The sequence below is a fragment of the Clytia hemisphaerica genome, unplaced genomic scaffold (assembly GCF_902728285.1).
Source record: "Clytia hemisphaerica strain Z4C2 unplaced genomic scaffold, Clytia hemisphaerica genome assembly, whole genome shotgun sequence".
In the NCBI taxonomy this organism is placed as follows: domain Eukaryota; kingdom Metazoa; phylum Cnidaria; class Hydrozoa; order Leptothecata; family Clytiidae; genus Clytia; species Clytia hemisphaerica.
The window spans coordinates 856594-884363 of NW_027103808.1; the positions used below are offsets into that span (position 1 = coordinate 856594).

The following is a 27770-nucleotide window of genomic DNA, read 5'->3' on the forward strand; positions in this document are numbered from 1 at the left end:
TTACAAAATAATAAATGGAGTCCAAATATAACTTATCGGAGTTTTTGATTTTTCTAAAAAAGCGATACATTGTGGGTTTGTTTCGGGGGTATTACAATAGAAATCTCTTAGGAATTCTATTCTTTTAATACCCCCGAAACAATCCCAAGATGCATCGCTGTTTTAGAAAAATCTAAAACTCCGATAAGGTCTATTGTACAGAATTTGATCTTAAAACTGCCTTCCTATCGCAAATTACACAGTTGGCCTTGATAGCGGAAAATGGGACAAAAGGACGTTATAGTTTTTAATCTAAAAACTAAATCTAGAAAATCTAAATCTACCTTTTCTATATTAGATTTTTTAGCTTCAAAGCTTTCCCAGTTGACACACAACGTTGTTTGAACGTTAATCTAACGTTGTTGTATGGACGTTACGGACGTCAGATGGAGGTCAAAACAATGTTTGTGTGCCAGCTGGGTTACTGAACATCTAAATTTTTCCTTTACATAATTAGTTTGTATCTTCATGAGTAAATTCATGGTAATCTTAAGACCTTAAAAATTATCTTTCCAACGAGCTAGGAGAATGTTTTTTTTGGTCTTGACCAAACTGAACTACCTGAAATGATTTTTGGTTCAATAGCTTCTCACAGAGAAAATTATATTGTGCATTATTGATATGATTTGTAAAATTAAAAAAACAAACAAAGAAGAAACATTCTTACAAACAAATGATTTGCCACCAAATACATTAAATATCTCACACGCTGACATGTCTAACGTGACAATAATGAACGACGTTTCACGTCTTATTAAAAGCGAAGGATGATAATTTACTTTTAACAGAGCCACCTTTCCCTGTCTCCTTCTTTTGTTCACTTTTCTTATTGTTTATTGTATTGTTATTGTTTAATGCTGGTTGCTGATTGGTCCCTTTAGCTTTCTCGTTCCAGTCCTTTTTCTCTTCAGGGCTTAATGTTTTCCATAGTTTCATAATGGCTGGTACCAGATTATCTGTTTCTTCCCCACCTGCATTTTTTTCTTTTTCATTCTCCAAGAATAGTTGAAAGCCAGTCATTGTCCTAAAAAGAACAAAGGAAACTTAGAGAGGGGTTTATTCAAAAACTTGAATTTGAGAATTGTAAAATCATAGCCCTTTCACATTTTCAAAACACAACTGATTTTCCTTGAATATTTCCTAGTAAGTGAATAGGACTCAGAAAATCTTATAAAAAATTAGTGCAAACTTTTTAAGAATAAACTAATATAAAAACAAAAGGCTTCGATGGCCAAAATATCAAGAACAAGATAAGGACATTTTAAGGTTTTTGACCCTTAATTGGGACTGAAATTCAATCTTCTGAGTTTTCCAACCCTTGCAGGGACCGCCAGGTTCCAAAAAGGCACCCTTAAGGGCTGCACATATCCGTACCTTCACTTGCCTAAGTACCCCCCCCCCCGGGCCTCTATAGAAAATCCACAAGTAAACTCAGAAAAACTCTTACTTTCACAGTAAGACATTTCTGGCTTAATACTCAAAGAGTTAAAGCTTCGAAAATTTTGGAAGTTCTTATAAAAAACATGTTGGCGTCGGAAAGGTTTTACCTAAACCACAATTGGAGAAAAAGAACATTATTACTGGACAATATTATTTTTACCCGGAGCTCTGCTTTGCCTTGCTTAAGGATTTAACGATCAAAACGTAAAACTTAATATCTGCTCATAAATACTTTATAAAGAAATGTCACAGCCTATAGTTTATTCGTATATTGATGACCAGTTAAGAAGTCACGCTGGGCTTTCCAGGAGTTTATGAAGATGCGACTCCAAAGAGAACACACCTGAACACACACAATCCTTTGGAGTCGCATTTTTATGAATTCCTGGAAAAAAATAAAAGCCCAGCATGACTTCTTAGCCGTCCTTCTCCATCACCCATTGTTTTATAAGAAAAAACTTTATAAGAACATAAGGCCTCGATTGCCAAAATGTTAAAACAAGTTAAGAACATGTTAAGGCTTTTCGGACTCTAACAGACCCGATTTCTTAGGAAAATGGATAAAAAAACTCACAAAATGGTGAAATCAAGAACCTATTAAGAACATCATTAGGCATGAAACTCAAAAAGTCGGATGTTCTTATAAAAAAACGCCATAGGGAATTTCTGAAAGAACCTGAAAGCTTAGAACTAAACATTTAAACATCACACTATTATCATCACGAGGATGGATCGGTACTAAAATTTCAGACATATATGAGTACTAAAAGGGTTTTGGAGAACTTTTTCTTTTTGCATACTATGAACCCATTTTAGAGAAGTGGTATTTTAATACCTATGTAATTTTCGAGACATTTGACACAGAGACCACCCAATTTGCTCTTCTCATGACATTTTTTTTGCAAAAATTGATACTTTTAAACAATGCTAATTTATGAATCGAGAAAATATTAAAGAATCGAATTCTTTTTTTTTTTAATCTGAAAAATCACGGAAAATTCTAAAAAGATTTAAAAAAAAATAATTATAAAAATCATTAATTTTAGAACCGGTGTACCAAATTTTTTTTTGGTATTTTAGTTTCCTGTCCTGTCGGAGACATTTCCGACTTTACAACAGAGCCAGAGGATCGATCATCTGCAAGAAAATTAACACTTGCTTTGAATATTTCTGAAGTGCAAAGCTCTGGGACTGAAAGGGTTATAAACTGACTTACGATTTCTTTGCATTATTTTCATTTTCTTTGGTATTCGGTTCTGTTTTCTTTTCTGTATTCTTTATCTTGACACTGAAGTCAATCTTCTCTTTCACTTTTAAAGACTTCTCAATCTTTCCTTGTGTGGGTATTTTGACTTTCTTGGTTTTCGATTGTGCCGCTTTGTTTATAGTCTTTGATGCTGTTGAAGAAATATAATATAATAACGACTTCCGGGGACGGATTATTACTCGATTTTAATGGGACCAAAAATTCTCTTCGAATTATAAAGAATTCGAATTACAGAGAGTAGTCTAAACCACTTTCTAGCAGTGGGGACCAAGATTTTAGCTTGAATCACAGGAAAATTCGAATAATAGAGGTTCGAATTAGAGCGAGTTGACTGTAGAAACCTTGAGGGTCAACGGGGACGTTCCGCTGGAATTTGAAAAATAGGCCTTTCTGACGCAACTTAGACCTTGTCAGACGTAAAATTTCAATTTTATTCCAAACCCACCCTGTCGTGACCTTGTAGTATACAGTTTCAAAACTTAAATGATTTTCTACTATGTTAGATATATTCAGAACTTGGAACCTGACCACAGAGACGTCTCCGTACCTCAATTTACTCGAGTGATCCACCACCTCCCCCGGGTTGAGTTCTTATTACTAAGCATGGACAAGTTGAAGACCATCAAGTGGTCAGTCAATATACAATTGTTGCTCTCTAATTCGATCTTCAAGGAGGAATTATTGGATTTTCATCGGAGCTTATCGAATAATAGAGCGTCGTTTATGAGAGTTTTTTGTTGACGGGGACTTAAAATTTCATCGAATAAGGGAGCTTATCGAATAATAGAGCGTCGTTTATGAGAGTTTCGTGTTGACGGGGACTTGAAATTTCATCGAATAAGGGGAGCCTATTGAATAGTAGAACGTTGATTTAGAGAGCTTCATCTGTACGATCTATAGAGGGTACCAACACTAAATATCAAACAGCCTTTAAAAATACAACGATCCACACTAATGCTGTGGGGACAGTAAAGTTGCAAACTATGGGATCAGTTTTATAATAATCAGGTACAAAGTAGGGTCACGTAGTACGTAGTATGATATATAGTAGGTTATATAACGCGATATTACAAAACGGCATGTCATAAATTTTCAACAACAAGGAATAAAATATGGCGAGCAGCTTTTTTACCGATTATTGTTTCTAGGGATTATCATTTCAAAGTTTTAGGTAGAAAACACCTATTTTCTTACGGGACAGATGGGACCAAAGATAATTATCTCGAAAATAGCTTGAATTGATAAATGATTGGGGTAGGGTTTTTGAGCTACAGTCTCTCTAATTCGATCTTTAAGGAACTAAGAATGTTTTTTGAATCTTCAACCTTTCTCAAGCAAGATTTGCGCCGCTTTTGGAACAACGGATTGAATTTACAGTTGACTCTCTCTAATTCGATCTTCATCGAACCAAAAAACTAAAACTTTCTTCGAATTAGAGAAAGATCTGAATTACAGAGAGTAATTTAAACCACTTTCCAGCTGAGAGGACCAGTATTTTAGTTCGAATTACGATTATTTAGCGAATTCAAGTTTCGCGTATTATGGTTTTAGCCGAAATTTCACAGATAGAGCTTTCGCGAATTCATATAAAATTTACCTTTTTTGGTAAAAAAACTCATGAAACACGCAAAAATTTAGCAAACAGTGCAAAACGAAAAAAAAACTTTCGCATTTTCAAGTTTAGTTTAATTTCAGAAACTTTCGCGAAAAAGGATCAAAATCGCGAAACGCGAAAGTTTAAAGTTTTTGCCCTTAAAGTATTTCTTTTACACACTTTATCTAAAGAATAAGCCTGGTACCTTGTTTTGTTTTTTGTAGTTGTTGACTGTCCAACGTTTCAAAATAGTCAGTCCCTTTCGCTCCACTTTTCGTAGCAGAGTTCTCCCGTGATATTTTAAAAGGGTTTCCTTTAGGTCGTGGAGTTGAATTTTCTGAAAAGAAAAAAAATATATAATTAGAGATCAATTTTTAAACTTTCAAGTTCAAAAGTCTTTGGGGTTCGCAAAAAAGTGTCAAAAATCGAAAAACAGCCTTCCTCGGGGTGCCACCCCGGTCGCTATGGCGGGGTTCGGGCAGCCCATCCGATGTGAATAAAAGATGGGAAAATTGTACATTTCAATGGATATATTCTCTATACTTACCGAAATCATGTTAATTATCTCATTATTTTCTCATCTCAACTTAATTAAGGGAAAGGAAAACATCAGAAGCAACGGTGACAGAGTGGAGGAAATAAAGCATATTTTGATCTTTTCTCGACACACTGTTATATCATTTTTTCAAAGACCACACACTCGGAGCGTCACATTATACAACTTTTGCCGGCACAATTAAGAAGAGATCTGTGGCATTTTCAAGAAGAGGCCTGTGGACGATTGATGCGGTTTTTTCTGAATTTTATATTCCTTTTCCCAAGACGTATTCTCACTGTAGACTAAATAGATTTGGTCACAAAACCAAATTTTACACCCTCACTTGGTATTGCATAGTTTCTACCCCCCTTACATTTAGGGGAGGGGGGGGGGTCTTGGGTTTTGATGAACCAAAAGCAAGGGGGGTGATAAAAGCTTGACTTTCCTAAGGGGGGTTGCCAGTTAAGGGGGGGTCTTCTTATCTAAGGGGGGGGGGGTCTTCTTAGATAAGGGGGAACTTCCTTGAATTATGACTCTTGTAAAATCGTTTTATTTATACTGATTTTCTAAGGGGGGGGGGGTGAAATTTTAAATTAATCCTAAGGGAGGGGGGGTAGCACTTAAGGGGGGGGGGTCCTCTTACCTAAGGGGGGTCTTGACCCCTCTAGAAACTATGTATTGTCAAAGTTGAGCTTTCAATAATTCGACTACTTAGCTGTGAAAGAGACTTTTTCATGTAACCAATACACGTTTTTAAATAAGCATAAGAATATTTTAGGGCTGGAAGGTCAAGGTGTTTTGGACTTTCGCATTTTCTGAAACATATTAAACCCTAAAATTCATCAAGACGAAATTGTCTGTGGACTACCCAATTTAATCTTTTTTTGGAACAGGCTTTAGTAGATAGTTGAACGTACGCAACGCACTGGCCTCAACTTCAGTAGCTTCAAATTCAAAGGCCAAACAAATCAAAAGATTAGTGCCCAGACCCCAAAAATTAAAAATTTCAAAAACTTAAAAAACACCTCCAGATAGTCACCCAGGGAACAAGTGTGCAAAATTTCAGCCAAATCCGACCATTTTTGAAGTCTCCAGTCTACCCGAAAGCTTTTGTGACAGAGAGACAGACAGATACACATTTTCAGATTCTAGCTCAACTGAAGTGGAGAACAGAAAACATGATATATGAGTGAAGGTAGAGAGTCTATCACCATATTTCCCTAACACCCTACCTGGAAGTACTTGGGAATCGAACACAGTTCATTGCAGTGCAAGTCTGTGATCGAAATCACACTACTAATCGGTAGAATACTTGGTACTCACGACTGGGCGTTGATTTTGGGGGTTCTTGACTTTTAGATTGTGATTCTTGTGTTTCATCCTGTTCCTCATCCTCACTCATCATATCCTCATCATTATCTTTAGGCTGAGACGGTTTGGATTGAATTGACGACAGACTGTTACGGCCTAACCCTCTGGACAACGTTGTTGTTTTTGTTCTGAAAATATAGACCATGATGATTATTATCGCCTTATCGTTTGCTTTACTCGAAAGTAAAAGAAAGCACCACAAAACTTCTAAAGGGATCATAGTGTCCTAGTAGGTTGGCCCCCCCCTAGAAAATGGAAAAAAATCCCTCTCCCCCCCTTTTAAACCCCCCCCTGAGATTTGAAAAAAAATCCCCCCCCCTAGAAATTTTTTTTTCAATTTTTGCTCTTGATGCTTCTATTCACGTTATCTCAATGAAAAATTGAAAAAAAAGTTTCCACAAAGTTTCCACAGAATATTTTTTAGATGTCAGTTTAGACTAAGTTAGCTACAGAGAGTAGAAAAAATATTTTTCCACAGTAGAAAAAAATAATGTCCCCAGATTTTTTCTCCCCCCCCCTAGACTTTTTGGGGCCATTTTTTCTCCCCCCCCCTTTTGATTACCCCCCCTAGATTTTTGAAAACCATTTTGCCCCCCCCTTTTCCTATTTTCTGAAAAAAAATCCCCCCCCTTTTAAAAGGGGGGGGGGACACTATGGGGATTTATGAAAAAATAAACAGTAGACATTAACATTTTTAAAAACTAAGAGAAATTACCTAAATTTTGAGCCATAGATGAAAAAAAATTGACCTAAGCCAACCTTGAAAACTAATTTGGAGAACAACTTCCCAAGAAAGAATATCTACAGGGGAGAAAACACCCACCCACCTAGATCTGCGCACCGCCGTATAGGCTATTCCCCAGAAATTTTGCCGGACCTCTAATACTGACCCATTTACATGTGCAGAATTATTTTTACTTTAGCGTGTAATCAAGGCCTAACGAATCGAAGCATTATCTCGGGAATTAAAATGACAAATTTTAGGTTGGTTGTTTAGCTGACTGCTGTACGTTTTATTTTGTTTCATGCTCTCGATTTTAATTTAATTGTGTTGGGAACTTGATCTAGGTAACTCTCATCCTTGTTGTTGCAGATACATCATGAAGATGAGTAATGTTAGTTTTTACTGAAAACTTGATTTCCTAGTGTGACTAGCTGTCATTTGAGTACCACTTTCAAAAAAAAACTGACACTTGGTTTTATTTTAGTGACGACGGTCACTTTTACTGTCTCAATTCTGTAAGAACTCCATATTTTACCAAACCGTCTTCAAAAGTGTATACAAATGAACTCGGTAATTTTGAAAGTCTGAGGAACAGGCCGTGTTTTAATTAATAAAGCTACTGGGTTAAAAGCCTTATTTTAAGATTTCTAAGGCAACTCAAGTTATTGTAAACTTCAGTAATTTTTCAAGTTTTATGAAACGTTTCTAACCTATAAAAGATTAAATGTAAAGAGATAGTACTAGTGCTACCATTCAAACGACAAAAACAACATGCCAATAATGAAAGTCGTACCTTGCCGGAATATGCGGGTGTTTCTTCCCTCGATTTTCAATCGGCATTTTGGTTGAAGTTGTCTCTTCTTCGATCTCGACATCGGAAAACTCTCCATCGCTGAGCTCCTCCGCTTCTTCGTCACTCTCCATTCCGTTTTCTTCGTCCTCCTCCTCTTGAGCTCTTGATTGAGCCAATTCTGTTAGTTTCCTAGCTACATTGATCTTTTTCATCGTACTAGCGTACTGTATAGCTAGACTTATGGAGTCTGCTGTTGGCATGAGTTTACAAATTTCGACAGCTCGGAATTCACGATCAGCTTTACAAGCAAGCTAAAGAAACGTAACATAGAAGGAGAGTTGAAAATGAACTCTTTCATGTAATACTAAAAAACCGAAAAAAGCTCAACCTGTCGAAGCTGTTTTTTACAAAGGGCTGTTTCTGGAGGTCCTTTCGGAGATTGAAAGGTACGTTTACCCCTTGAAGGCTTATCTTGGCACGATGACCTGGGAATTACACCGACTAGTTTTCAAGATTGACCACTCATGGGTTTAAAATATCTAATTCATGACCAAAGGATGATTCATGGCGACCACTACACAGAATTTACTAAGAATACTAAGAATAGACCTTTTCATAGATAACGTCACGAACATCACTTGTCTGTTTTGAAATTATTACAATGGTGATTACTCTTAGGTTCCAAATAAACGCGGGTGGTCATTTTTCGAAAATTTTCCAACCCCCCCGGACATTATCAGGACCCCCCCCCCGTTTATCAATTTTTAAGAATTTTTTCAGCTTTCAAAGAGAAGGTCCCTTATTCTGCTCTAAATAGCCTGATTTTAGCCTATATTTAGCTTATTTTTGGGTTTTCGCAAGTACAATTTCCAACCCCCCAGTAATTAGGTCCCCCCATTTATTATAATTTTGAAAATTTTTTCCACCCCCCCCCGTTTATTCGAACCCCCCTCCCCCCGTTTATTTGGAACCTAAAAAGTATCCATTTCCATAAAACCCCCTCCATAATCAGTATTCTTACGTACAGCGAACAGTTGCATCAATAGCTGCATGTGCTGGCGTTCAGCCGAATCATTGTCGACAGGTAAGCGAAGAATTTGTTGACTGTAATTCATATTGGATGCTTTCAAGCTGTTTTTCATTAACTCATGCTGTGAAGAAAATAAGAATAAAACATTCACCACAGTTAGTTCGAAAATAAGTTTTGTTATAGAAGTTTTACCAAGTAACGTAACTTCCGCCATTATGAAAGCAAAGGATAAAAAATTAGCCCATTCTAGACTTTCCCCGGAAGCTTCATCAATATGAATGATTTAGTTTAGAAGATATGAAATTTCTCGTTAACTTAATTAAAAATGACTTCAATATAGAATAATCTAGTTGCAAGATTTCCTGTCGTATAGGCAAAGTTGAATGAAAATGTTTAGAAAATGATCCCAGTATTCGGAGTACTGTGCAATTGAATAAATGACTGTGTGATAAAGAAAGATTTTCCTACCTCTTTTATAGACTTTTCCGTTTTCATTTCACACAGCGGTAATTGAAAGGGAATCATGGTCGGAATGGGCCGTGGTAAAAGTGAAGGGAAATTCGCACCCTTGCAGTAAATACACCTAAAAAGATATATAAAATCAAGGGTTGAAAGTGCAGCAAAATGAATACAAGAAATTATTTATCAAGCTAACAGAACACTAATTTTCTCAGAGAGTTTTTAAAGGTTTTGTTTTTAAATAAGATTAATATCGCTAAAAAGCTTCTTCACATTGAATTGACACGGATGTGGAGCAAGATTGGTCAGAAAGAGGCAATGGATTTTTTGTTGACTCAGCACAAAATAACAATCTCTAAGTCTTGAAATCACCGTTTCAACTTTTATTGAAATCCATAATGATTACCTCAATTGCGAGGACTGCTCATCAATACCAATGACCCAATAATTGTCCGATTTATTCTTTACCTACAAAATTAAAAGATATAATTATGATATGTCAAGAAGAACTAACTTATAATTGCAACACGATGCGTGTTTCATGATGGCGCATGAAATATGAAATACTAGCCGGTACCCGGCGTCGCACGCCGGTTTAGCTGTTTGCTGAACGCATTTAAAGTCCTTTGAGATGTTGGGAAGGTGGCTTAAACACGATGAACTCAAAATTAAAGGGAAGAATTCTCTTCAAAGTTTGACTCTATCCCTCCCGGGTGACGTATCTTTTAACCATATTTTGAAAAAGATTTTTATGGCAAAAAAGAACAGAAAACAGAAAGGGCGTCATTCCCAAATTACACCATACCGGCGATCAGCGACGTCCGAGACGGCTCTGCAATTAGATTTTTTTTTTCTCGCTTCGCTTGCGTTATATTTGCCGTAGTTCTTGATGTTTAGGAAAACTTTGATCTCAAGATAAGCGGAGTGAAATAATAGACATGACACGCGATTCGTCGAAAAAAAGGCAGCCCGGGGGAGGGGGTACTTAGGCAAGAGAAGAGTATGGGTATGGGTATGTGCCAGCCTTAAAGGTGCCTTTTTTGAAACATGACAGTTTGAAAAATCGGAAAATCAAACTTCAGTCCCGCTAAGAATTGGAAAAATAGGAAAATTTCAACTTTTTGCCCCCAGTAAGATAGAAATTTGGTCAAATAAGTTCCAAAAAGTGAATTAAAATTCACACAATTTCCCTTGTTTCTTCTCCTCTTTATTCTGCTAAGGGTCCGAGGGGCAGGGCCGAAAGTCAGCTCGCAACCATAGTCCCCCCGGAAGGCAGCTAGGACACGCAGACAAAAACGCGTGATAGATAGCGCAATTTTATGTTGCTTTTTATAAAATAACTTCGTCATAACTTCAATAATTTTTCAAATTCAACAATGACCTAGATTTACAGCAAAATAATTATCGACATACATGTTTAAGGGTCCCTTTTTAGGGGGGGTTTCAGGGGGTATCCGATTCCGCAATTCCGCCAATTTTTTCTCCAATTTCCGTCAAACCGTCTTAAATTGAACCAAAATTCCGTCACCGAAAATTCCTTTGAAATTCAATATTTTTGTCGAAAATTCCGCAAATTTGGAATATCTTTTACCAATTCCGAAATTCCGCAATTTTTTTTGCTACATTCCGTTTTTCCGCACTAAAATTGTCTGATTTTCCGTCTCCGCCAGAGAACCCAATGTCCGTAATTCCGTCTAAATTTTCGCCAAATTCCGCCACTCCGTCCGAAAAAAGGGCCGATTCCGCTCCTCCGTCAAACGTGAAACCCCCCCCTTTTTACGAAGAAAGAATTCTAGTTTTTACCGCCTTTTGAATATATTTTTAATGTTGCTGTTGTTCTAACAAACTTGTTATGTGATTCTTGTGTTTTATTTCATATTTGTTCTTTTCTTTAACAGATTCTGTTTAAAAGATTTCTTTTGTTTTGAAAAGAATTCGAATGTCTCAAATCAAATAAGGTCGTTAATTACATTCGAAAACATAAAACAAAAGAAAAGAAAGAAAAAAAAAGAAAAAGTCTAATCTATCAATCAAAACAAAGTCTTTATAAAACGGCGCGAATCTGATTTAGCACATTTGTGGAGCAAGACCAAAATAAAAGTCATCTTTTGGAAGAACAAAAACATTGCGTGCGAAAACGAAAGTAGCACAGACAGAAAGAAAGAAAGAAAGACGACAAAACGACATACAGACTACCGCTATTAATATATAGATAATATTTTTTCGAATTTTCTTGAGCACTTTCAGTGCGGTCACACTAGAAAAAAAAAATCGTTAAATAACACCCGTATCCATAGTAACAAGACAAAATGTAGTCTGACCGCTTGCAAAAAAATAAATCTTCTATTCAAATTTATATAATGGGTCTAATTATTAAACCGAAATAAGACATGCTCCCGAGCATGTCTTAAAATTTTGACTCTATTGTTAAAACTAGGGCCCATTTATTGAGTATGAATAGGTGCTCGAGACAAGAAAATTTGAGATCAGAAGAACACACTTTTGAAAAAAATGTGTCTGTTTTTTTTGTGTGTGTTGTGATTTGATGTGGTTTGATTGAGTCATTGAGAAGAGAAGAAAAGTTGAGGGAGAATTGGATTTGTTAAAACAAGTATTTTTGGATGAAAAATGTCATTTCCGCCACCATACTACCATCCAACATACTATCAAAACTACCAAGCAGCAGTGCAAAATTTTCCTAACCAGGAAATGCATCAGCAGCAAAATCTGCCACAAACAAGACCGGTTTTTCCAAGTCAACAAGCTTACCAACAACCGAATCAGCCACAAACAGGATCAAATTTTCAACAGAATCAGCTACAAAGCGAACCGTCGACCGAACAACCCTCGACATCACAATCGCAAAACACAACAAGAGATAGCTGGACCTCAGAACAGACCACTACATTAGTTTATTTATGGGTTGAGAATCAAGACATGTTGAATTCGACAAATGCTAACAAAGCGTGGGGTAAAATAAGAGACGCAGTTAACAAAGTAAACGGAAAGCCCAAAAACATTACAAAATGTAAAGCCAAAATAAAAGGACTGAAAGACGCATACAAGAAGTGTAAGCGGCACAACGAGGGAAAGAGTGGTGTTGAATTTAAGACGTGCAAATTCTATCAACAATTGGATCGGGTCCTTTCAGATAAACATGTGATGACCATGCCAAATGTCAAAGAATCTGGACAATCAAAACCAGGTAATTGTTTTGTTATAGCATGATCTAAAATCTCGAGGCGTAAATGAAATGGATGTTTGTACTTTTCTTTTAATTTTCAAAATCCTTCTAAATTTGTTGATTTTAACCCATGTGAGAGATGATGGATATGATAGAAAAAAAATTTAAATTAAAATAAAATTTTGAGCATTTTCACACACCCAGTGAGTATGTTTCTTTCTAATTCTTTTTGCAATTTCCATCATCAGATTGTGCAGACGATAGAGCCGAACCTGCCGAACCAGACGATTGGACATGTGGCAAATCCATCCTCCAACAAGAAGATGAGCTTATTGAATCAGAAGATTCTGATATTGATACAGAGACGGCTTGCAGAACGGGTATCAATGACACGTTTGAAGAATCTGAGGGTACTGTCGAAAACAAGAAACCTGACGGAAATGAAAACAAGAACAAACGAAAATTGACTGATTTAAATGATTCAAAAAAGAATAAGAAGAAAAAAAAACATTCCACGAAGAACTACTTGATGTTCAGAGAGAACAAATTGATTTTTTCAAATCTTCCGAACAAAACTACACAAAATTCATGAGAGAGTTGGTGGAAAACCAACAAAAACATGACGCAGAAGAAAAAAAAAAAACGCGATAGAGATTTTTTCTTACAGTTAGGAAACATTTTATCTGGTGGTCCTGGTGGTCAAAATCAAAAGTGAAAATATTTTGGTAACACTTGTGTCTTATGTTTTTTTTCTACAAAATTTAAAAGTTGAAACATTATACTGTTTTTAAATAACGGTTTTTAGTTAATATTTTAACATTTCACTCTCATTGAACACTACATGAAAAGTACTACTCGTTTTGTTCTAAATATATTTTCAATATTGTTCTTGTTTCTTCTCCCAGCGGATAAATGTCTTGGTTAACTCGTCGTTGTTGCCTTGCTCGCCTCTCGTTTCTCAGTATGTTATCTAACATTCCATCTTCATCGATGTATTCGTCATTCATTTCTTGACAAATATTGTGTAAAACGCAGCAAGCGATAATCTGATCAGAAACATTTTCGACTTCAGCGTCAAGGCGCGTTAGTAAACATCTCCACCGAGCCTTTAAAATACCAAATCCCCTTTCCACCGTGACTCTAGCAGAGCTGAGTATTTTGTTAAACCGTTTTTCTGACCTCGTTAAAGCGGGAATAAAAGGATAGGGTTTGACTAGCCATGGAACCAGAGGGTAAGCTCCATCTCCCAGTAAAAGTGGTCGTATAGTGTTGTTATCAATCCGTTTAGTAGGATCAGTTAGAATTTCCAAGCGTTCTGCTTTTCGAAATAGCGACGTATGAGCTAACACTCGGGCGTCATGTATACTCCCTGGGAACCCAGTTGCGACATCTAGGATCTTTAGATTTCCACCAACAACTGCTTGAGTGTTGATTGTATAGCATTGCTTACGGCTGTAGTAATCTCCCTTATGTTCGCTTGCTGGTGCAGTTATTTTGATATGCGTTCCATCAATTGCCCCTACCACTTGTGGAATTTTACAGTTTGTTTCCTCTTTGAATCGTCCTATTTCTTCTCTAGTTTCATCTCTTGTAACTGGGAAATGGATAACCTGACCCGAAATCCTCGAAAGTTCCTTGTAAAAATCCCTCGTAATTGAAACAGCAGTAGACTTTGCAACACCAAAAGTTTTTCCGACTGTTCTATATGCATTTCCCGTCGCTAACCTCCATAATCCAATCGCAATCCTTTTTTCAATCGGTACAGCCCTGCGAAGTTGCGTGTCTTGCTTTGCTAACCTTGGACTCATCAATCTTACAAGCATTTCAAAAGTTTCCTTTTTGATTCGGAAATCTTGTCGCCATTGGCTATGACGGACATTATTATCAATTTCATCTCTTCTATCCCATAGATCAGTAAACCAAAATTCGTGTCTTTCAAGGGCCCAAATCTTTCGCTCGTTGCGAGCCAGAAACGGGCGGTTCATCATCAAAGCTAATCTCTTCATTCGTTTGTAATGCAGCATATTAAGAAGTGTAAAAGTACGAAATCGTTTGATTCGTTCCCATTTTTTGCGAAGAAAATGTTTGAAAATTATGAAAATTAATAAACGTCTTGCGCTCATGTTTACGTCCCTTTAATGATTAGACTGCTTGATTTTTCTCTTTTGAACTTTGCCGAAAATTGAGTTTTAAATTTAAAGCCAGACAGCGTTAAATTTGTCTAGTCTGACCGCACTGTCATTTCACGGTATATATAATATGTACAAAAAAAACATTACGTTGAAGGAAGATATTCTAACAGAAAACAAAATTGAAATTTCACGCTATGATTTTGAAAGTGGTCTCTCTAGATAAAAAAATCTCGATTTCAACCCCCCCTCATCAAAGCCTTATTTCAAATTGATTTAGTCCAGATATGAGGTCACGTATTCTTTTTTTCAAAACAATTGAAGTGGACCCCAGTGGCGCTATTCCTGTCTTCATTTTTTTAGGAAATTTCGGCAGTTAACAAAAATCTAATAGGATCCTATCCAAACCTTATCTAAGAGAGAAATTATTGTAAGTAAGGCATAATTCTTCAAAGAAAATAGATATCCTAGCCCAGAGAAAACTTGGTGTTTTTAAGTAAGTATCTTGAGAGAAAAGAATATAAAGGAAGGAAAATTATTAATCGGATTTCATCGTGTGTGGGAAAGACAAGGTCTGTGAGGGATACAGAATAGATTAACGAGGAAATAGTTAAGATGAGTAAATAATTTTTCTTGGAAGTGATCAAAATTTTACCAAGCGATTAATATGGTCTCATTGTTCCTAATAAGTTGAAGGCCGACTGTTATCATTTTTCGTGATTTCGAGGCTTAAATGTTCTTAAGATGTTCTTAACATGCTCTGCCTTCTTAAAGATATGCGAGGTTCTTATTTATTGTTAGGTTTATGCCAAAATTGGGCAAAGTATTTTTTTTAATTTGGTGTTAGGTCAGAAAAAATAAATAATGGACCAAAGAATGTAACATAACTTACAGTTTTCTTGGTATTTCCGATTTCAATCCACGTCTTTTGAGATCGATGGAGAAGAAGAATTTCGCCAGTGGAAAGGACAAACCCAGGTGTACCTTCAGTGGAGTATCTGACAAAAGAAAAAGAACAGATATCTATAAGGGAGACTTTTTGTTAATCACTCTCCGTCTCTTTTTCCATTGGGAATAAAGAAAAGGGGCAACATTTTCAAAATAAAGATAAAAGATTCTAAGAAGAAACGATTGCTATTTACTGAAAGTTGACGATTCAAGTTTGGGATGGGCCTTTGGGAGACTGCCGCTAAAGTAATTTGAACGGCTTACCCTAACCAAACCACAGTGGCTTCTGGCTTCATGAACAGACTTTCATCATTGACCAAACTCCACGACATCTTTTTGCAAACATATCTTGAGATTCCCAGACATTGTGTTTTGTTGAGACCTTTAAATGCAACCGGTCATAAATTTTATGGGAATTAAGTTAGTAAGTTACTAAAGTTAAGTAATATTATCTTGTAACAATTATCGCTTTCATCATTACTATATAAGGTGCATATTACTATAGAACACGTATTAAAAACATCCCCAGTCTAAAAGCAATATCTTACCAGTTGACTTGTGATATAGAAGTATCATTTCCTTCTCGTGAAGCGCGATGGAAACAACAGGACCTGGCATTTGAACAAGCTGTAATTGTACTCCGCCCACTGTGAACACACGTAGTAAGCGTCTTGAAGTTGCAACGAAAATCTGCGAGCTGTTAGCACCAATCGCCTATGTATAGAAAATAATGGGAATCAAATTCATGATATGCGCCATTGTAATGTCTTCTGACATTACATCACGAACCCAAATAAAAAATTGTCTTTACACATCCCAAACTTTCCTATACAATTCTTGCTTGACTAGAAGATAAGTGAGGCAAAAACCAAAAAGAATCTGAAAAGCTTTGGACGATCGACGTGGTATGGTTGTTCGGAAAAAGGATGGCAGTCATTTGTGGCTGAGTGCTGGTAAGTTAACTGTTCTCGTCTTGGAAATCATGGAACAGATAACAAAAAGAGACAGGCTCACAGTGTACAACACTCCACTTCGGCGAAAAGAAATTGTAGAAAAAAATAAGAAATCTTTCGAAAAGATAAAAAAAACCTTACTATGAGCAGTAGTAGTCAAAACAAGATTTTTTCATCTGAGAAACATAAAATGGATTCTACACAGCAGGTTAGTACAAATTCTTGAAATGTTGGTGATTTATGCAGAAAATCAGAAGAGACGGGAGAACTTTTAATACTGTATGAACCGAAACATACTTCAATATCTTCGTTTTCATTCATAGAAACACTCCATTCTTTGTTGCCGTCCCATGAACCAAAATGTATGCATGATAATTTACTGGAAAATGAAAAAAAAACATTTTAAAATCAATCCATACAAAGTAATGACATTGAGAAAACCATCATTCTTTTACTTCCAGTTGGAAATTTGTATGGTAGTAAAAACCTTCAATTAGCGGGCGGACACACTAAAAGGGCAACAAGTCTGATTAGAGGAAATGTTTCCCCGGCCGTTTCATAGTGAAATCTTTATAAAATATTTCAAACAGGCGGACACTCGATAAACTATTTCATAAATTACGTCAGGAACATTACTTACCTCATTTTGAAATTATTGCCATGGTGATTAACATGGCGGATTTTATAAAAACTCTCAAGGGACATAATCACCATAGTAATTGTTTGAAAACGAGGCAAGTGATGTTCGTGACGTTATTTATGAAAAGGTCTATTAGCAGACATCTCCATTTACCGGACAAAGACATTTTTCCCTCCTACTAACTTGACAATTACCTTGGAATATTATCTTGTGTTTTACAAGCAAATGCTACAATCGTTTTAGAAAGCGTTGCCATGGTATTATCCAGTACATTGGGGATATGCAAAGGATGGCTGGTGCTAGCATTATGGAATTCAACGTCTATTGAAGACACTTCTTCGTCTCTATGACAACGTATGATGCCGATTGAATTCCAAAGCTGGAAAAAGAAATTGGTCAAAACAAAAGACATGAATTTCTGAGACTGTTCAAAATTTGATTTATTTTGAGTAATTCTAATTCGTATAAAATTATAATATTATCTCCGCCCAAAAGGTTTTTAAAAATCTTTTGTTTTAAAATAATATATATGTTACATGTTTTTAATCAGTACCTATCAAACTAAAATTTTGTAAAGAATGGCTATACTTACCATAAATCTATGTTGTAAGTGTACAGGTGTCGATGAAGGTTGGAAAGCTGGTTGCATGAAAAAATCGATTTTCGCAGCGACAACTTGTTGACCTTTTGAGCTCTACATGGAAAAATAAAACATATGTTTGTTTTTAGGTTTTTATACGTTTATACGGTAAAAATCTACCCAGACTTTCGAGTATATTTTTATTTATTTAGTAGGGGAAGCATCATAGGGGACCTCAGCAAGGTCTCCTTAAAACCTCAAGACTGACAAGTGGTATACCTTGAAATTTTTATCGGTGGTAGATATTGTAGATAATTTTCTAAATTTTGGTTTGGTCTGTCTCTGCCTGTCTTGTTGGTATTTTACAATCCAGAAAGTAATTTTAGCTAAAATCAGGTATTGACTGATCAGCTGAACCACTTAAGACGAAATTTTGGCTGTAAGCTTGTATCTTCAGTACCTAACACTTGTAAATATTTCGGATCAATAGACTCAAATCCTTAGATACAGTAACCTAGGGCTAATTTAGGCAAACAGGTCTGTTTTGGGTGATCTATTACGCCAACAGGTGGATAAAAATTGACCCTGCCCAAAAAGCATATGTAGAATGCCTCACAAATTTTAAACAAAAAAGTCAAAGTGAAGCATAGTTAGAGGTTACTTTCGATATGTTATAGAAAACGTCGTCGATAATGCCGAAATTTTCACCGAAAATACGAAAATTTGGGGCGGACTAGCAAGACTTCAATGTCTTCTTCATTATATCACAGATCGAATAGCTGATTGGTTTTAAGTGACGTATAATTAGTCAATACGTCACTTTCAACCAATCAGCTAGTGGGTCCGTAGAAGACATTGTAATGGTGCATATCATGAATTGGATACTGTTGGATATATGTTTCAAAAAGGTTTAACCCCCAACCCAAATAGAACGAAGGGTTAACTGAAATTTGCCACGTCAATCGTTGGTAAAATATTCAATCAAGCCAATGTTCGGCCCTCGTCGAAATTTCGATTTGAAAAATAATTAAAACATTTAAGGTAGCATTCCAAAGTATACAATAGGCTTTTTTAATTCAAAAACATTTTGTGTTATCAACCTATTCGGAAACACACGAAAAACACCGGGCAATTGCCACTAGTTTCACTGTTTAAATTCAAAACTGGTTTTGCGTAAAAAATCACTTCATGAATATCAAGGATAATCAAGTTCGTTGCTTTAAAACAATACATGGCGAACCCACCAATGTCTTTTTACCGTTTTGTCAACTTTAGCACTAGCAATAGACGCCGAGTCATCATCCTCATCGTCAATTATTGGTTTCCGTATAGGTTCCAAGAAGCCTTCTTTAATCAAATCTGAAACAAGAAAAAAACATGTCAAAAAATTTGATCATTACATAATTGTTATCTATTTTTTAGCTCGAACTCGCGATGCTGTCATTCCAAATTTGCTCGGTCATTTGACCTGCAGGTCCATGTGGAGGATCTCAAGAGTGTAACAGGTTTTAACCTGTAAGTGATCTACTGACAGGACTGTAAATGAAAGTGAAGAAATCAATCAGTATTTTGCCAGTGCGTTGGAATTTGCCAACTGTTACATGTACATTAATGAGGAATTTTATCCTATATTTATATTACAAATGTAGTGAATCTCTTTAAACGCAAAAGACACATTTAAAAAGTTGGTCTTTAGCCATTTTAACACAGGGACATGAACAGGAAATCAAAATTTTGGAAGCCCTGTACACATCTTTACATTTATTAAACTCTAAGAGGTAATTCATGTATCACTCGCTGAGCTGGTGCGAAACACCATCTAGAAGAAAACACACGAGATTGACAGTAGTAGTTCCCTGCCGTAAAAAACGCTAACTACGCCCATTAGTTTAATGTCAACAAACAACACCACAAAAAAACTTATAAAAGCAACTAGATTTTTAAGAAATTCGCAGAAAAAAACACAGTAAACAAAGACGGCCTCAATATCCTTTTCATTAACCATGAGTCAACTTACTGAGTGAAATACTTGCTTCATCTTCTTCTTCATCTTCGTCTGCTTGATCGTCAAGAAAATTATCCATATTATTAATCCTGGATTTCTTACTGGGATTACTAACACCGTCCTCATCATCTGAAATGCCACCACCTCCACCAAGACTGAAGTTATCATCATCATCGTCGTCATTGTCAATTTTTAAGGACCTTTTTTTACCTATAGGATAATATCAAAATAGAAAAGCTTAACCATAATCAAGGCAACCTGAAGGCTCCCTTTTCCTTAGCTTAGGTAGATCGAAAGTAGGGGAGGGCGCCGCTCCTATTTCTGGATTTCTACACTAACCCTTGATCCTTCTCCTCTGGCATTCTTCTTCTTTGGAATGACACAGTAATCATCAAACCCACTACCAAGCACATTGTAGCCGAATGCATTGCATTCATTCTATGATCGCAAAGCTTAAATTAAACTCAAAATTAGACTTTAGGAATGAAGATAAGCACATAAAGAGGACTATTAGAGGCTATAAATATTAAGTAATTTTCTTTCAGGGCTTGAATATATAGGACAGTTATCAGAGGTTTTTTCAATGATGATGGTTTTCTCTGTTAGTAGACACTTATAAAGTTACAACTAAAGACAGCTGAAGAAACTCAAAACTTTTTGAATAGCCTTTCAAACAGAAATTCGGAACAATATACTTGATTTCAAAATAGAGGTTCAAAGGTTTAAAGGTTTAAAGTGACATGTGGTTAAAGAGAAATCTACCTTTTTTCTTGGCAGACGAAAGGAATATGTCTCCATCATTGGTGTCTTCGTCGTCTTTATGATTGTTAATAACAGCCGATGCTATAATATCATCGTCTTCATCTAACCCAAACTCCTGAAAACATTGTTAAAAATATTACTGATTACACTTATCGAACCTTAACGGTGTGGTCAACTTTTGAGGAGACTGGTAACGAAAAGTAGGAGTGCTCTTTTAAAAAAATGTAAGAATCCTTGCATTGAAGCAATAAAGTAACTTCAACATAATTAAGCTATTCAAATACTAGAAGTAGTTTGCACTCCACCGCAGAGACTTGTCAGACATAAAATGTCTCTATAGTTTTGACGGGAATTTGCTTGGTTTGCTTTATCAAGCTTAAAATTATTAAGAACTAAACACACTCAAATATCTTGAATCAAGAAATTGAAAGATGAATGCTGTAGTATTAAGAAACTTGAAATAATTTATTACTTTTATTCAAGAAAGAATTTGTGGAAGAAATAAAAAGTTTTAAAGGAATAATCAGATAGATATTTGGCCTACAGAAACCTCCAATGGTCCTAAATTGGTCAAACTATTTTCCAGGATTGAGATATGACAATTTGAAATCTCTAAAAATGGGTTCTTTCTTCTATTGTAGGGTTCTACAAACATATGAAATAAGGCTTACATCAACAACTTTTTCTTTTGTAGCAGATTTGATTGGGACTTCAAATACACCAAAATTTCCCTGGACAAAAAAAACAATAATTAAATAATGCTTTAAATTATGTGAAGAATTGTTTTATTGTAGAGATTTCATTCAATATCTTCTTACATTCCGTCACTTTTACATTACAAAAGCCTGTTGTTGGTCGCCAGTGACATTTTTGGTTGAAAAATCCAGTTGAAGTGGCACATACAATAAATCTAATAAAAATGAATGTCATACCTCATCATCTCCGAAAATAATTTCATTAGAATCATGTTTCCAAACCAAACATGTTATATTTTTTGATTCACTATGTTCAAATCTGAAAAAAATAAAGATAAAATTAGGATGCTTTAAATTTGGTAAAGAGTGAAGCTCCTTAGGTCTGAAAAAAACACATATAGTTTAAAGAAAAATCCAAATTGAGCATTGAGTTTTAAAATTTAAAACACCTTAAAGCAAATGTATCAAAAATAATTCATCACTTACTTTTTGAAGCATTCTTTTGTTTTTGTGTTCCAGCAGAAGATTTCTCCATTCATTGCAGATGAAATTAAATATTCACCATCATCTGACCAGCAGACATTTGACACAGGCTTTAATTTGAAAGTAATAGACTTTTTCATAAATTACGTCACAAACATCACTTGCCTCGTTTTGAAATTATTGCCATGGTGATTAACTCCCAGCAGATTTTATTTCAACTACTTCCTATTCATAAAAAAATCATTCCATGTCTCAAGGGACATAATCACCATGGTAATTGTTTGAATACCAGGCAAGTGATGTTCATGACATGAAAAGGTATATATTCACATGAAATTCAAGAAGAAACAACTGGGTGCGCAAAAAAAAGTATACAGATTTGTCAAGATACTGCGAATTAACTTATTAGAATTTTCTTATTTTATTGTACAGAAGAAGACCTAACTTAAATTTTGGTTTATAAAACTTTAAAATGATTCAGTTAATCAAAAGCTATGCTAAAATACTTTTGACCTTTCCACCTAATAAGCAAATAAAAGCTCAGTAATGGAAGAGTGCACAATAAAAAAACAAAAGTGATTTGCAGTCTGAAGAAAACATAAACATTGTTATACATTTTCCCCCTTTTAAGAAGATACAAATCAATGTGTTAACCTTGCTGTGTTGATTTTCCAATGTAAATTCTTCTTCATAATTCAAAGTGGAGATAACCTGCAAATACAATCATTTTACTTCTATCATCAGATGAAATTTTTCACTGCGTAATGAAATTAAATATACCTTATTGTGTGCATAAAAAAAATATTAAGTTGTTTCTAGGAATGAATGAGAAAACTGACTTATCACTATTCCTATCAATCTCCTGATGTATTTTTTTAAGAAAGCAAAAGAGAAAAAAAGAACACAATTGTAATACCTTTATTGATTTCTCTACAGGAATGGCCAGTAACTAAAAGAGACAAACATGTTCAAATCAAAACATTTCAGCAAATTAAAGTTCATCCTATTTTCAAATCAGCTGACTTTATGGAACACTGATGATCTTTCCATCTAATTCACTTTCCAAATAAATAAATACTAGCCGGTACCCGGCGTCGCACGCCGGTTAAGCTGTAGCTGAACGCACTAAAAGTCCTTTGAATGTTGAGCTGGCTTAAAAAAACGATCAAATGAATAAAAAGTTATCTTCAAAGTTTGACTCTAACCCTCCCAGGAGATCTTTTTCTCGTTTCGCTTGCATTAAATACGCCGTCCAGTTTTCGACAATTTGAGAAAATGTCATGGTAAAGAGGAGTGAAATGTAGAAATGACAATTCTTTAGGAAAAAGCGGGAAGGCCACAAAGAATAGTGCAACTTTGTTTTTATCAGATTTAAAAAGATAAATAAGTCAATTCTAAATTGCTTTTTTTAAACCCTTGTCACCTTGTCATAACTTTTCGAATTTAAACATGTAAAATGACGTACACAGTTTTTAACAGTATCAACCACTTGAATGTTTTTATATGAAGAAAGAGATGGACTAATTTCTTCTCTTGCTTTTTATCGCCCTTTGAATGCTGTCATTGTTCGACAAACTTTTTAATTTTTATGTTTTGATTTACATTTGAAATGTTCTTTTCTATAAAAGAAACTTGTTTTGTTTTGAAAAGAATTCGAATGTCATTAATAAATACAATCGTTAAATACATTTCAAACTAAAGAAAAGAGAAAAACAGGATCGGCCAAAGCTGGGCAGAAATTAAAATTACTAAATATAGATGGGCCTTAAATTTCAAAACAAAGTCTAAACCAGGCTCTATCCGATCTGTCAATCAAAACAAACTTATCGAGAACAAAACATTGCTTGCGAAATCTTTTGCAAATGGCGCGAATCCAATGGAACAAATTTGTGGAGCAAGAGACTAAAAGTCATAATTCTAAAACATAAACAAAGCGAAAACGAAAGTGGTGACACACAGACACACAAAGCACCGCTATTAATATATAGATTCCCAAATCGAAATGAGAAAAAATAATTCAATCTATTGAAACTTTACCTTTTTATCTTCATGTAATGACATTATACCATGATGATCAGGAACACTAAAACAAAACAAATACTTGAAATCTCAAAGAAATTTTGAATTCAAACGAGCGCATTACTTTTCACAGCAGGGAAATCATACTAGAGATCATAGATATCAACTCAACCAATTTACCTGTTGTATTTTGGTAATATTTCTAGAGTACTGCTACATTTCTGAAAAGATAAAAATACACTTAACTATTAGTTAACATAAACGCTTCTAGGTTAATATGGTCCTAATTAATTTGTATCTTGAACACAGGCATATAGATCTATACCTTTTGCTCGGCAAAAAAAATCAAAAAGATGCAAAAAGTGAATATGAATTAATTCAGATTCAGGAAGTTTTATTAGTCAACAAATTCAGATTTACATTTGCTTTGAAATTTAGGTTGGCTAAAGCAAAAAGAGAGCAGGAATTAAAATGGGTTTGATTGGAATTGTGATCAACATAATTATTCGTAAAATTCAAGGTAATCAAACCTGTTCGCTTATATTCCATAGCTTGACAGAGCCATCACAGCTGTTTGATACCTAGAAAAATAAAAGGAGTAGAGAATGGATTGTCTTAAAATTTTCAAAATGATCTTTCAAATAATCACTAGGCCTAAAAATAATCATAATTTTTTCAGACGTGTAAGGTTAAAAAAAGTACAGTATTTACCAGTGTTCCATTTCCAAGAAAACAAACACTTAAGACTGGTGCTGTATGACCTATAAGTGTTTTCTGTTCAGTTCCTTTTCTTGAAGTACATTTGATTGAAAAGTCACTAAAATTTAGAGAATGAGTTGTAATTATTATAATAACTGATTCTGAAGAAAATTAATTTAAATGATTTCTCTTTATCTTTAAAAAATTCCTCATATCCATAACTTGAAATTTAGGACATGATTTCAAGCAGTTTCAAGACATATATATCCTCACAAAATTAATGGTTCACAATTTAGATTACTGTAAAGATTATATTGAAGAATTTGATTTCCAGCTTTTACCTAGACCCAGCAGCAATTAGACTTCTATCTTCATTGATACAAACATTGTTAATTGGAGATGTGAATCGTAACAAAACATTATCTAACTCAAGCTGAAAGAAATTGAGAATGAAGTATCCATAAGAAAAATGTAATTGTAGTTGAATGACAGAAAAAAAGTTTTTTGTGTAATTTTCAACAAGCAAAGAATGAATTTATAAAAATGGCAACTTCGTCATACCTTGGGGAGGGTGTATGATTTAACCTCATTTTGATCGTTTGAAATAACAACCAAGTCGCCCTATTATAAAAAGAAAACATTGTTTATAATCCCTAAAGGATGCTTTGTTTATTTTTTTCATGTTCCCATTTGAAAATTTATTGTTTCTCATGAGAAAATAAAGAGTTCTTTTAGAAGAATCTAATTTAATTAAAATGTTAAAATTTCTTTTAAAAGTGATTTCACCAAGATTCTGCAAGATTCAGTAATTTTTTGATAAACAATAATAGAGAGCTTTTCATAGTTTTTCATGTAAAAAATGTCTATGATTTCTTCACGTCACAGCAACTTATTTTTCTTAAATAGTTACAGTCTGTTACAGTTTTATTCTGAAAATGCAGCAAGTGTGAATCTAGTTTAACCCTCCTGATTACTGTGATCTTATCTTGTATCTGTTTATGTGCTAGTTTATTAACATTAAAAAAAATTTGACTCCCCAAGCAGCTGGTTGTGGCTGCAAAAAACAAGAGACCACTTAGAAAGCCAATTTAAAAGTGAAACAATAGTGGCCGACCCATAGCCGATAGAAAAAGAGGCAGGGCCAGTAAAAGGGAAATCTTGGCCGCTAAAAAGCCGGTATTTTACCGCTCGACTGATCAGTCTGGACCGGTCTATCCAGGTACTTAAAATCGCTTGGTGAGTCACAAATGGGTACAGGTACTTACATTTACAGCTAAAGAGGTGATTTTTGATCCAAATGAAACTGATAGTGTTTCATCATCATAAAGACCAGGATAAAGTCTAACATCTCCTTCAGCCCCAGCTGTGAGGATTAATCTAAAATCAAAGAAATAATGCAAATAAATGTTATCTACACATAAGTTGGCTCAGTTAAGGAATCAAGTGTTACTGATCAATTGAAACTATCCAGTCGAATATCATAAGTTTTTGACGCATGAAACCACGCATAACAGTATGTTACAAACCTCAAAAAGAAATTAAATGTTTTATAAAGATTTTTAAAATTTGATAGTTAATCTTTTCACATCTTGTTGAAACTTATCATATCCAATTCAGAAGTATACAATTTAACTAAAAAGATAAAAGCATTCTTACTCAGACTTTTTCAAGTAGGCCACATAAGTGGATCCTTCAATGTGTGCACTCCTCAAATCATCTAATGGGGTCATTATTATCTAGCTAAAATAGGCATAATAGAGTCATACAAAATATAAATAAATACAAAAATCAATTCATCCGTCTTGTCAACTAAGCAAAAACCCAGAAAAAGTGTAGGACAAGCAAAAAGATCACACTATAAAGAATGTATAGCAAAAATTGAAAATTGAAAATTAAAAATCAGTTTAACTGGGAACAATTAGTCCTAAACCATGTTTGAACAGGTTTAATAAAAGAGACACTTTACTCTTATTTCTCAAAGATTTATGTTTCATTGTATTATGTTACGGTAACTTGGTTTTATTTGGACACCCTCCTTATTCTAACCAACTGAGTTTTTCATAAACAATGTAAAAGTTTGAATTAAGTTTTTGATCCAGTCACTCAAAAGTTATGAAGGGAAAAACAAAAATATTCTTCACTTTTCTTGTATAAAAAAAAATTGAATACCTTATTGGAACTAATTTTTGTGGGAATTAATTTTAGTGTTTTCGCGGTTTTTCGTCAAAATTGCGAAAATTTGAGTCCACGAAAAATTTTGTGACTTAAAAACCGCGAAAATTAATTCCCGCGAAATACAATTTTCCAATTTTATCAAAAAATTTGAAAAATCCCTAGGAAAATGAAAGAAATCTGTCCAAAAAAGGGCAAAACCGCAAAAATTCCAGAATGAAAAAAAAACGCAAGAATTAAAACCCACGAAATGCTATTTTTTGGATATTTTTTTCAACCAGCAATAAGCAAAAAGCTCGTCCCAGCTGTTGAAAAAACTACTTAAAGCACTATAGCTCTCACCCAACAAAATTGTGGATTTTAAAAATTAGATATTCAGAATCTATTAAAAATTTTGCTTTCAACGATATATAACATCATGGGGTTTTGTGAATGTGCTGGAAAGATATTGGTTCTTCAAAGGTCAATAAATGGCCCATTTTGGCTTAAAATTTGATGAAATAATGAAAATCACAAATATGAAAAAAATGAGAATGAAACATTTTTGAAAAAAAATCTGTTAGTAAGGTATGACTAAGTCTAAAATTAAATTTTAGCAGCTAAATATTACCAGATGACTTGTTTGAACATGTCATATAAACATCAAGTTGATCTCTGAACAAGTTTTGGAGAAAAGCTAATTTTAAAACGCCAACCTGGATTTTCCGTCACGGCGCAACGCAAACTTTAAAGTACACTAAAAAATTACCTTGGTGTTTTAGAGTGAATTCTTTTAGTGATTCTCAACTACTTTGTAGCCTTTATATGCCCATTTTGTAAAAATCTTAATTTTTGTGAAGCAGAAAAAATGTCTTTTCACTTCTTCCTTGAAGTGTTAGCAAGCCATTACAAAAAGAATTTGATAAAAGTCTGCAGTCAGTCGATATAATCGATAATCTTGAGTAATCGATAAATAATCGATAAGTAATCGATGGATTAGATATCGATTAACCGATAGAATCGATAGGTAATCGATACGATTTTTTCAAAGCTCGATTATTTAACGATCAATTTTGTCATCGATTGTTTATCGATTACAGATCGATTATACTTCGATTAAATTAAGTATCAATTAAAAATCGATCGGCTATCGATCACAGCTTTTGATCGATTACATATCAATCAAAAATCGATTAATCGTCTATCAAATAGTTAATCGATCAACTATCGATTCGTGATTGATTATTTATCAGATTTTAGGGAGTGG

The 27770-nt window shown here is 34.7% G+C and overlaps 2 protein-coding genes across 2 annotated transcripts; one reads left to right on the forward strand and one right to left on the reverse strand.

Annotated features, from left to right (window-relative positions):
- Positions 1–625: 625 nt before the first annotated feature.
- On the reverse strand, positions 626–26106 carry LOC136806531 (WD repeat and HMG-box DNA-binding protein 1-like). The gene is made up of 30 exons (XM_067063121.1): positions 26009–26106; positions 25618–25729; positions 24914–24973; positions 24694–24785; positions 24365–24470; positions 24184–24234; positions 23834–23874; positions 23672–23717; positions 22551–22583; positions 22289–22345; positions 21638–21744; positions 21389–21470; positions 21128–21187; positions 20457–20571; positions 19707–19904; positions 18948–19048; positions 17702–17803; positions 17304–17488; positions 16767–16848; positions 16065–16230; positions 15781–15898; positions 15461–15566; positions 9662–9723; positions 9265–9379; positions 8792–8917; positions 7767–8077; positions 6202–6377; positions 4546–4677; positions 2696–2876; positions 626–1063 (listed from the first exon to the last, which is right to left on the reverse strand). The coding sequence occupies exons 1-30, from the start codon at positions 26080–26082 to the stop codon at positions 784–786; spliced, it is 3477 nt and encodes a 1158-aa protein (XP_066919222.1). The 5' UTR covers positions 26083–26106; the 3' UTR covers positions 626–783.
- Positions 11794–13031, forward strand: LOC136806534 (uncharacterized). Its single transcript, XM_067063124.1, has 2 exons — positions 11794–12460; positions 12688–13031. Exons 1-2 carry the CDS (start codon positions 11884–11886, stop codon positions 13029–13031), a joined length of 921 nt encoding a protein of 306 aa, XP_066919225.1. The 5' UTR covers positions 11794–11883.
- Positions 26107–27770: the final 1664 nt, after the last annotated feature.

What these genes read in the sequence shown, in the direction of transcription:
- LOC136806531 (XM_067063121.1), bottom strand. Translation starts at nt 26,082, where the DNA reads ATGACCCCATTAGATGATTTGAGGAGTGCACACATTGAAGGATCCACT. An exon ending in TTCGTCTGCCAAGAAAAAAG is followed by an intron (nt 19,905 to 20,456) that starts GTAGATTTCTCT and finishes ATTATCCTATAG; the next exon opens with GTAAAAAAAGGTCCTTAAAA. An exon ending in CCCAAAATCAACGCCCAGTC is followed by an intron (nt 4,678 to 6,201) that starts GTGAGTACCAAG and finishes TTTTCTTTTCAG; the next exon opens with AAAATTCAACTCCACGACCT.
- LOC136806534 (XM_067063124.1), top strand. Translation starts at nt 11,884, where the DNA reads ATGTCATTTCCGCCACCATACTACCATCCAACATACTATCAAAACTAC. An exon ending in ATCTGGACAATCAAAACCAG is followed by an intron (nt 12,461 to 12,687) that starts GTAATTGTTTTG and finishes TTCCATCATCAG; the next exon opens with ATTGTGCAGACGATAGAGCC.